This window comes from Sphaerodactylus townsendi, linkage group LG04 (assembly GCF_021028975.2).
Source record: "Sphaerodactylus townsendi isolate TG3544 linkage group LG04, MPM_Stown_v2.3, whole genome shotgun sequence".
NCBI classification, from domain to species: Eukaryota; Metazoa; Chordata; class Lepidosauria; order Squamata; family Sphaerodactylidae; genus Sphaerodactylus; species Sphaerodactylus townsendi.
The window spans coordinates 148,877,702-148,888,395 of record NC_059428.1 but is presented as its reverse complement, the minus strand read 5'-3'; the positions used below and the strand labels follow the sequence as shown (position 1 = coordinate 148,888,395).

Below are 10,694 nucleotides of genomic sequence, written 5' to 3'. Positions count from 1 at the left end.
AGCGATGGGGACGCCCCAGTGTCCAGCCAAGGGATTCACGCCCAGCACTCCTCCCCAAGCGCTCCCCCCTCCCCGCCAGAAACAGCACTGCTGGCCCGGCCGGAACCCAGGACGCGATCCACTAGCTTCTTCGGATGTGCACGAAATCTATCGCTCTCTTCTAATTTGCAAGGCGAGCGCCTGTCGTCGCCCGCATTTGTTTCCCAAATGCCTATTTCCACGCAGTCCTCACCCGGGGATAACAAACCCTGCTGCTGCAGGGCATCGAACCCGCTGGCCGGAGTGGGTCAAGAGGGCAACTCTGGACCGACCTGGCTGGCACCCACTTGGTTGCTGCGCTGGTTCTGCCCGCCCTCTTCGCCCCCAGGGCGCCTCCGGAACCAGCCTGGCCGAGACCGGGCGGAGGGTCAGAAGCGGGGGTCCCGTGGGGTGGGGTGGGGCCGCTGTCCGTCCCCGGCTGTACGGAGGGGGGGGCTCGGGCGCGCCGCCTTCCCGCGTCACCAGCCCCGGAGGCCGCGCTCTGCACGCGCGCAGAGGCACCTCCTCCGCCCGAGCGCCGGAGGCGGGGCGGGCATGCAGATGAGGGGGCGGGGCGCGCGCCCGAGGCCCCGCCCCGCCGCTGCCCAGCTGTGCCCAGAGGTGCAGCGCGCCGCAGCTGCCGCGCCAGCCAGCCAGCCAGCCAGCCCGCCAGCCAGGGAGGCGCAGCGGCGGCGGCGGCGGCGGCGCGGGCACCATCGCGGGCATCCTCGGCGGGCCGGGCAGGGCCGGGAGCATGGCCGAGCCCGTGGCGGCGGCGGGGGCGGCAGCGGGGGCGCCCCTTCCCGAGCAGGAGGGCGAGGAGGGCCTGAAAGGCTTCGCCCGCAAAGGCGCCCTCCGCCAGAAGAACGTGCACGAGGTGAAGAACCACAAGTTCACCGCCCGCTTCTTCAAGCAGCCCACCTTCTGCAGCCACTGCACCGACTTCATCTGGTGAGCCCCCGGCCCCCCCTCCCCCGTGACTCATGCCCCCCCAGCCCCCGCCAAGCCCCTTGCGCCCTTCGGCACCCCGGGAGCACCTCCCCTCCCTCCCACGGCCCTCGGTTGGATGGACCACCCCCACCCCTCCCCGTCCGCTCTGCTCTGCTCTGCTCGGGGGGGACCCCTGCTGTAGCGGCACTGCGCCCTCCTCGGGTTCATGGCCCCCCTCCCCCAACTTTCCGCACCGGGCCCCTCCGGCTTCTTCCCTCTGAGGCAGCAACACCCCCCCCCTTCTCCTTTGGGAGGCTCCTTTCCTTGCGCCCACCGCAACAGACCCCCTCCGGGCTCCTTCCATGGCCCCACTGCAATAACCCCGAGCGCCCTTTCCCCGCATAAGAGCCCCCAATCCCGCCCACCCCACCCCACCCCCTCCGCCGTCCTGGCCTGTAGCGCCTGGGCCGGGAACTGCGGCAGCCGGCGGCTGGGCACACGGGAGGGATCCCGGGAAGGCCGGCCGGTGCCGCCACCTGCATCAGCCCGGGGGGGGGAGGGGGGAGGGGGAGCGCCTCCCCTGACCCTTCCGCCTCTCCAGAGGGCCCCCGAGGGGGCTTGGCCTCTCTGGTGACCTTCCCAAGCACTGTCGGCGGGGGGGGGGGGTCAGCGTGGGGGCCTCCTGCTAGCCGGGCCTGGCCGGACCAGAGCGCTGACTGGAGCCTTTCTGAAGGGAGGGGGGAGAAGCGAAATAAGAAAAGGGGGGGCCTGTTCTGGTCCATCCAGCGGCTGCAGTTAGCCCCCCTTCCTCCCCCCATTTAGGAGCAGGGACTGGGACGTCCTGCCTCTTCCTGTTTGTAATTGGGCTCCCCCCCCCCCAAAAAAAGAGAAGAGTCCTCACTCAGGATCTGTGGAGGAGGAATCGGTGCTCAGTGTCTCAGTGAAGCAGGGCCATTCCTGGCCCCTCCTGGCCCTTCTGCCCCCCCCTGGCCTAGAGCCCCCCCCCCCATCTCTGTTGCTGGTCACTTTCTGAGGCAGGCGCTTTCCTCAGGGGACCAACCGACCGACCGTCCCCCCCCCCCCCCAAGGAAAGGTTTCGGAGGAGGCTCCCTTGAACCTAAGGGAGCAGCAGTATGAACGGATGCTCGGAGCCTTCATTGGGGGTGTGTGGGGTGGGGTGGGGGGTTTGGTGGCTGGGAGCGTGAGGGAGGCAGAGTGGGGCAGAAAGGCGGCAGAACCAGTGGGGAGAGATCTGACGGTGGCTATTTTTCCTTCTGCAGGGGCTTTGGGAAGCAAGGTTTCCAGTGTCAAGGTGAGTTACAGCATTTGCGTATCTCTCTGTGGGCGTCTGTCTGTGTCCCTGAAGGGCTGCGTTTGGGGGCCGGGCTCACAAGTCACTTAGCTCGAGAACCGCTTTCTCACACTTAGCCCTGGAGGAGAGGAAGGAGAAACAGGCAGCCTGGTCTCCCCCCCCCCCCCCTGCCCACCCCCATTAGGCAGCCTGCTCTGACCGTGACCTCTGGGATGAAGCAGTCACCCCCCCTCCAGGTGCTGCCTTTGCCTGCATATCCATGTTGCCCCCTTGTCTTCTAGCTTTTCTTCTTGCTGAGGCGAGACCCTCTCGGGGCCTGCTGCCTTTTGAAAGACTGGCACCCATGCCCAGGAGCTCCTCTGGACCCAGTGGAAGGAGCCCCAGCCCTGGCACCTTTGGGGGATGTGCTTGGCTGTAGAGAGGGCTCAGCTCACGTGGGTGAGAGGCCTGGCCGTAGGAGATAGGCCTCGCTGCCCACAGTGTGTTTACTCCTGCGCAGTGTGGGCTCGATTTTCACCAGAAAAGTTCCTCCCTGCAGCCGCTTGCTTGCTTCCTCCCGCCCCCCCCCCGCCCCCGCCCAGTGTCGTTAGAGAGCTCGGAGGTTGACTGATACGGAGGCCAGCCAGGATGTGCGGGCAGGCAGTCTGGCTGCAGGGGGAAGCGAGGGGCAACAGGGGCCTGCCGGCCAGGAGGAGAGCTCAGCCCAAGTGCCTGCCCTCTTTGCTTGCAGGGGGCGGGGGTCAGGCCGTGATGGGAGAGGAGACTGTCTTTTAATGTTGTGGTGGCCATTTTGTGGCGGAAGCAGGTGATTTCACCTTTCTCAGGGTGACCACCGAGTCTGACTTGAAGGCAAATCATGCCATAAAAGAGGCCCAGGGTGGATGGGGAGGGGAGGGGAGGGAGCCCTCTCTGGGTCGTCCTTTGCAGAAGAAAGACACACAGTGCTTTGGGCTTTCTTGCTGTCCTGTGGGGTTCTCTGGCAGTCCAGCCAGCAAAGTGGGGAATGCGATGCTGTTGGATTTTCAGGCTTACACATCACAGAGGGTTGCGCTTCTGATAATTTCTGCCAGCGGCAGGAGCTGCTGGGGGCCACCCGCTTCCCCACTGTCACAGGGATCTTTGGCTTAATCGTGACAACCCTGCCGATAAGCAGAGTTGAGCCGGGAGAGAGGAAATCCCCTCCTACCCATCCGACTTCCCCCTGCACAAATATCCTGTCTGAAATGGAGATTATAATCTGTGTTAAGAACTGCAAATGCAGAGTCACAGTGTGGCTGGATTAGGGTGACCTGCTCAATTCAGGGACCCCCCATCTCATATTCATCCTTTAAATGTTTTTTTTGGGGGGGGGGCTAGAAGAACAGACTGCAAGAAGCTAAAGAGAGCAGACGGGGATGGGGGGGGCTTTATGGGTTGCTGCCGCCGCCTTTTGCTGGGCATCTTTTTGGCAGAGATGGTCCAAAAGGCAGTTTCGTGTTGCTTGCGGCCCGTTCCCCTCTCTTGGGAAGCCTCCATTGAGCTCCGAGTTGGAGGGGATCCGGGTGCTTGGCAGGCGGCTGCTGCTGCTGCTGCTGCTGCGTTGGCTGCTTTCCTCCATTGCCTCTCCCTTCGCTCGAAGGGCTTTGGGGGATTTGAGAGCGCTTTCAAGTCCATGGCCTACCTGGCCTCATTGCAAGAGTGAAACGAATGTTGATCAAAGCACTTAATAGAAGCGTATTGTGTATCCAGAACTGAATTTGATTAAGGGTCTCTGTGGCTAAAGACCTGGGCAGATCAGTTATTCTTCCGCTCCCCCCCTTTCCCCTTTGTGCTCTCCATCAAGGGTTTTTTTTGGATTTCTGCCTGGCAATCCTTAAAAATAAAATGATTCCTATCATTCCCGTGGGAATTCCTGATTTCTTGCTCAGAATCCTGTGATACGTTCTGAGTTTTGCAACGTCTGTCTTGCTGTTCTGCAGGGAATGCTCTGTGGACATGGGGCTGGCTGCTACTGCTTTGGCCTTCCTTTCTCTGACCCTCCCCTGTCTATTGGGTTTTGTGAGGGTTTAATCCATCACTGATGTGGGGGGCCAGGCCAGGCTGTCAGTGAAGAGGCTGAGCTCTGCCGTCTCTCCCAGCTCTGGCATCTCTGGCTAGGGGCAAGATGTGGCCAAATCTCTTGAAACCCAAGTCTGCAAGGCATGGGGTGTTTGGAACAGCCATGGAGTGCAGCTGGGGGCGGGAGGGAGGGGCTGGATCCTCCCTGTGCTCCGTTCAAGCTATCAAAACCCAGGTGGGAGAAAAGGGTCTGGGAGTGGAGCTGGAACAGAAATGTACACCAAAACTGTGAGGAGTTTTCTTCTGACCTGCTGCTTCCCAGCACAGTAATCAGCGCTGGCCCAGACCCCTCCGTTTACACAGCAGCTCTACCCCACACCCCCCCCCCCAATGGCTTGGCCTTGCATGGCTGTTTTCTAAAGATCTGATCTGAGTGGGCCCCTTGCTCTGTGGCAAAGCGCTGGGCGGGGGTGTGCGAGGTTCCTTTTCAGGACTGCAGGCAGTTGGGTGAGGCACGGTGGGTTTGGGGGCTGCGTGAGACAAAGATCCCCCAGTCGCAGGGCCTCACTTTGCTCTGGGGCTGTGCAGCGAAGGCGGATGAATGTATCCCTTCAACCTCCACTCTGGCTTTGCAACAAATGCCTTTAAAATGCAGGGGTTTTTTTGTAGGGTTCGCCCCCTCATACAGTTGCTGGCTTGCTCTGTCCGTGTTGCTGGTAATCCTGAGCCCTTGATTAGGATACTTCTTCCCTTGTGTTTGTAGAATCTGAAAAGGAGCCTTTTGGCACGGAAGGATTGGGAACAATTTCCATTTCCCCCCAAAAAAATGAGTGGATGGCAGAGCAGCGGTCTTACGTGGTCCATCGCAGCTCTGCTTCGTATTCCTGGGGGGTGCAGAAGAGCAGCCTTGTCCTTGTTTCCTTGAGAGGGTTTGGGGTGAGGTTTGTACCAGATCTGCCCCAGGAGCCAGCCTCATGCGGATCTGGACCAATCCAGGGTGCTGAGTTTCATCAGCCGCTGTGTGGTCTCGGTGGGCCTGTGGCCTGCCTTTTCCAGTGGCACGCCGCTTATGTTCTTTCTGGAATTGCCTTCGACCTGCCACTGTGGCACCCGCCCTTCGTGGCCTGCTTTCAGCACTTATCAGCGTGGCCTTAAATGAGCTGTCAGTCGTTGCTGAAGAGCCGTCAGGCAAACTTTTTGTCTGAAGCTGTTTTGCTTTTTAATGAGTGGCGCATCACCATTCAAAGGTAAATATTTGACAGTCCTAGAGGACCTGAGCTGGTTTGTTCGCACGCTCTTGTGTGCTGGGTGACAACCAGAACAGCCGGTTTGCACTTTAGAGCTTGGAAAGTACTTGGCTTACAATAGCCCTGCAAGGTGGAAGGGCTGGGAGAGGGAGAGAGGCTATCAGGGAATGGGCTGCTGACCAAACATCCAACCTTGATTTGTTGTTGGGCCCCTTAGCCCCGGTGACAGTGGTGGGATTCAAATAATTTAACAACCGGTTCCATTGGTGGGATTCAAATAATTTAACAACTGGTCATTACAAGCGCCATTTTAACAACCAGTTCTGCTGAAGTGGTGCAAACCGGCTGAATCCCACCACTGCCCGGCGTCGATCTCTGCTTCCCTGGATTCTGCAGCGCAGGCAGAAGGGACTGGAATGGGGAATTGCTGGACAGCTCCAGAGCTCCGGGCAGCCCTTTTGCTGGGAGCTCCACCTCTGCAGCGCTCTGTCCCGTCTCTGTTCTCCTTTCTTGCATCTCCTGCCTTAAAACCAGCAGTCTGGAGTACGTATTTCTGTGTTACCTCTCCAGAGACATGCTGAAGGTGACTCACACTGTAAAAGCAATTCAATAGACTCACCAGAACAACAACACAAGTAGGATCAATAGTAAAACCTGCCACCAAAACAAGTCAGGGCCATAAAAACTACATAAAAATGACATTCAGCTATCTAAAAAAATGTCCGGAGAACAGGCTAGAAGTGGACCGTGGTGCTGGTGGAAAGAGTGGTCAAGACACAGCTCACTTATGGCGATCTGGTAGTCAAGCGAAGAGGGCAGCAGGGGTGGTTTGCCGTCGCTGGCCTCTGCAGAGCAGCCCTGGGCTTCCTCCCGTCCACGCTCTAACCCAGGCTGACTCTGCTGAGGACCTCAGATCCGAGGATCCCCGGGCCTGGCCCATCCAGGTCAGGGAAAGTAGACCATTAAAAAAGGAAAACAAAGTATCTCAGTATTTGAAATCAAAGGAAGAATTAAATAAAAGTAAGCCAAAGTTAATCTGTGGATATTTATTGGAAGCATTTGTATCCTGATGTTGTATGCTCAGTTGGGTCCCTGTGAAGGTTGCAACAAAGAGATCAGAGAGCAGCCTACACTAAGAGTAAAGAGTGCAAAGCCTGGCGTTTGTGGCCAAGCAGAGTGTGTGTGTGTGGGATGTGTGTGTGTCAGTGACACCACTCTGCCCCAGTTCCCCGGCCTGCTGGCCTGGCTCTCTTCCCTCTCCCCCCCCCCCCCCCCAACCAACAGCTCTTGAGCTCTTAGACGTGCCTTTTGATAACAGGGTGAGACGTTTCCACGTCTGCTGAGGCTTCATTCTCAGTTACCTGCCTCGTAATGGGAGGAAACATGATTACTGCCACTAATGAGGTTATGGTTTTATGTTTGTGAAGACAACAAAAAATGGTTTGGTTGGTTCTGCGGTGAAGAGGTGTGGAAGGTGTGTGGCGGTCACCTGAGAACCGGGGTCCTGGAGGAGCCCTTGGCATGGAAGGGCGGATCCAATTAAAATGTCTAACATCTGGGCCCCAGACATGTTTACTTAGAAGGAAGTCCCACTGAATGTAGTTTGCCTTGGTTCATCTTGCATGGGATTGCAGCCCAAAGGAGATGACTCCAAAGACATTGGACATTTTGAGCTGCTTCAGGTTGACTTTCATACATCTGTTCAGACCTCCCTGCTGTAGCATTTCTGGCCGTGGGTTTTCTTTCCCTTTCATGGCCAGCAGAGACGCCCCTCTGGGTATTCCTGAACTTATCTGATATTCTAGCCATGGCTATTCCACACCACCTTATTTGCCTCCCCCTCCCACTTCCTGTCTGTTGTTTGTCCTTTCTCGTCAGCCTCTTGTCCTCAAGTTTTCTTATCTTCTGGGCCCTCTTCCAAAGTCTTCACTTTCCCTTTCTGTTCTGAAAGCTCACCCGAATCGTTAGTCCCGAGTAGGTCAAACGGACTCTTCACTTCCCTCACAAGTCATCACGTCTTCCTCAGCCAGCTTCGTTCCTGAGTGTTGATGAACATTCCATGACATCATAACCCTAACCCTTCCCAGCCAACAACCAAACCTTTCTTCCCTTCTTCACTCTGTGGACAAAAGGCTTCCCCCCCCCCCCCCGCCATCTTCTTCTGGAAAAAAAATGCAGGTTTCTTATCATAAGAGCAGGGAGAGGTGGGTTTATCATCTCTCTGGATTGCTAATGTTCTGCCTTCTCTCACTTATTGAGTTCAGCCTCAGATACATTCCAAAGCTTTTAAATCTTCACTCCAGAGCCATTAAGACTGCTGTTCCCCAAACACGTGATTCCCCAAACATGTGATTGCCTTGAGGTCTTGGAGATTCTATAGGTGGATCTACTGTCAAGTCCCACAATAATTAAAAAAATACCATATATAGGGCCCAAATGCACTGGCCACAAGTACACAGAGGCCCTTCTGTTGTGGAACACTGTAGCATATCTAGGAAAAATGCAGCCTGGGCCAAAATCTGAGTTTTCTGCCTCCCTACAGCTCCATTTTCCCTAGATGAGGGCGGGGTGGGGAGGAGAGATTGAGCCATCTGCCCATCTCACGGAGGAGTGCCCAGGTCTACTGCTGGGCAGGCCAAAATGAGCCCAGGAAGGAACCCCCCCCCCCAAGCCATCTGGGCCCAGGTCTACCACCAGGCAGGCTGAAAGGAGCCCAGGCCTACCGCTAAATCAGCCAGGAAGGGGCCCAGGTCTACTACTTGGCAGTTCAAAATGGAGCCCAGGTCTACCACTGGAACAGCCCAAAAAGGAGCCCGGGTCTACCACCAGACAGGCAGGTAAAGAGCCCAGGTCGGCTGCTGGGCAGCCCAAAAAGGAGTCCAGGTCTACCACCACACAGGCGGAAAACAGCCCAGGTCTGCCACTGTGCAGGTCAGACTGGAGTCCAGGTCTACCATTGTCTTCCCCCCTTACCTACACATCAGCAGACCCACTTTTAAATCCCCCATCAGCCCTGAAACTCATTGAGTGTCTTTTGGCCTATCGCTCTTGTCTAGCTCAACATACTTTGCAGGGTTGTTGTGTGGGCCAATTGAACTGAGGCTGCGCATTGCTTTCCCAACATCCTTCAGAGCTGGTGGTGCTATGGTGAAAGCCAAAATGGGGGCGTGTGGGCATGTGGAGGGAGGGTATTGAATTTCTGGTGGTTCAGCATTTGGGTGTGCAAACTTCCAATTAAACATAAGTTTGCTTTGTGTGTCTCGACAGAAGTCCAGGCTGTCTGAGGGTTATTTGGGAGGTTGAAGAGTAAATTCTGTCCCTAAGGAGAACTTGGACGGGTGGGGAGAGTTGCTGACCCTCAAGGATGTTTTGGAGGCCATGGACTGTTGAGAATACTGGGGACAGGGGACAAAATCTCCGGAAGGCTCCAGCCTGCCGTGGAAGCTGGGCCGCTCGCCCTCTGCACTTGGGGCTTCAGCATCCCTACGTTACCCTTTGGGCCAATATTCGGGTCAGGCAACTTCCATCCCCAGCTGAGCACCGATTGGCCGTTCTCTCCTTGCCTTGTTTTTCTAGGACATCTTTGTCGATAATTAGGTTGCTAATTAGTTCACAATACCTGTTTAAAACCTCTCGATTAAATCTCAGAGCAGATTGCAATGGAAGTAATTGGAAACGCTAATGGGCAGTGTGTGTGGGGGAAGGCTAAAGTTCTCTGTGTGTCTGCACATGTGTGCTTGTCAAAGGCCTGTTTCCATTGGGCGTGGGGCGGGGGGGAATTGAAGCAAGAGCCCTTAGTTCTTCCTGCTGCAAATGGGCTCCTTCTGGCTGAGACCATGGGACAGGTCCATCTGGAGAAGGGGTGCCCACCCCCCACCCCTCAGCCAGTCTGCTGAAGCCAAACTCTGAACTGGACCATCTACTACCCAGAGCAAAGGGTTCAACCACACCTCACTGGACGGGGCACAGAAAATGCACCGTAGCAATCTTGCGCATGCTGACTTTCTTGCATAGACTATATGGTGGATGCCTCCACCACTGGACAGCACACTGCCGTTCTCCTCCCTGGATCCTTTTGTCCCTGCAAAGAAAAATCTAGTTGCAAATGGTTGCTGGAGCTCAATATCGGTGCAGGTGTGGATGGGCCCAGAGCAGCAGGTAGAGAAGCAGCTGGCTGCCGTCCGGGCTGAGCCCAAAGCTCGCTCTGTTATCGCCTTCCCTAGGAAACGTGCCCCTTCTGCCCTGCTCTTGGCAGCCTGGCAGGACTCCATGCCAGCGGCAAAGGCCAAGGGTGGAGGTGGGTTTTCCTGGCGAGATGCCGGGGTTGCCTCTTCCCTCTGGAGCAGCAGTGGCATAGTGGTTAAGAGCAGGTGCACTCTAATCTGGAGGAACCGGGTTTGATTCCCCGCTCTGCCGCTTGAGCTGTGGAGGCTTATCTGGTGAACTAGATTAGCTTGTGCACTCCAACACATGCCAGCTGGGTGACCTTGGGATAGTCACAGTTCTCTCTCAGGCCCACCCTCCTTGCAAGGTGTCTGTTGTGGGGGGGGGGGAAGGGAAAGGAGATTGTAAGCTCCTTTGTCTCTCTTTACAGGAGAGAAAGGGGGGGTATAAATCCAAACTCTGCTGCTGCTGCTGAATCCTTGACGTCGTGGCAGGCAACCTCTGGGTGGGGAGGTGAGGCCGATCGTTGCCCACCTGCTCTGATGCTCATTCCTTTTGTCCCTCCTTCTGGGCCCACGAGGCTTCCAGCCCAGTCCCACTCCTGAGGCCTTCGCTGGTGGGCAGCCCCGTTTGTCCTGGTAGCTGACACGTTTAATTCCTGACACGGCTGGTTTCCAAGAGAGGGGGGAAATCCACCCGAACAGTCCTCTTTGGCAAGGTCCCCTCCCACCCAGTGCCAATCAGGGATCCTCTGCTTTGATGGCAGGAAGGAGCTGGTGGCGCGGCAGCGATTCTGAGCCGGAGGGACTTCCGATCCTTCCTCGCGTGGCTGATCCGAGTGGGGCTGGCTCGGCTCACAAACGGATGATTCGGCTCTCATGGCAGAGGGTGGTCTGGCCTCACGGCAAAGGGGGATCTACTCAGGGCAACTGCAAAAGGGTTAGAGAAGCCTCCGGTCTGTTGTGTTGTGGGCCTCAAAGCCAGGA

At 57.0% G+C, this 10,694-nt stretch overlaps 1 protein-coding gene across 2 annotated transcripts in view; it reads left to right on the top strand.

Moving 5' to 3' along the window:
• The first annotated feature begins 627 nt into the window (after window positions 1-627).
• PRKCB (protein kinase C beta) overlaps window positions 628-10,694 on the top strand; it is a 97,442-nt gene continuing 87,375 nt past the window's right edge. The window contains exons 1-2 of one of the 2 annotated variants that reach the window (XM_048495403.1): window positions 628-969; window positions 2,229-2,260. In XM_048495403.1, the coding sequence (XP_048351360.1) occupies window positions 773-969; window positions 2,229-2,260 (229 nt within the window). In that variant the 5' untranslated portion in view covers window positions 628-772. The remainder of the gene's footprint in view (window positions 970-2,228; window positions 2,261-10,694) is intronic. The other variant, XM_048495402.1, reaches the window with a different exon arrangement.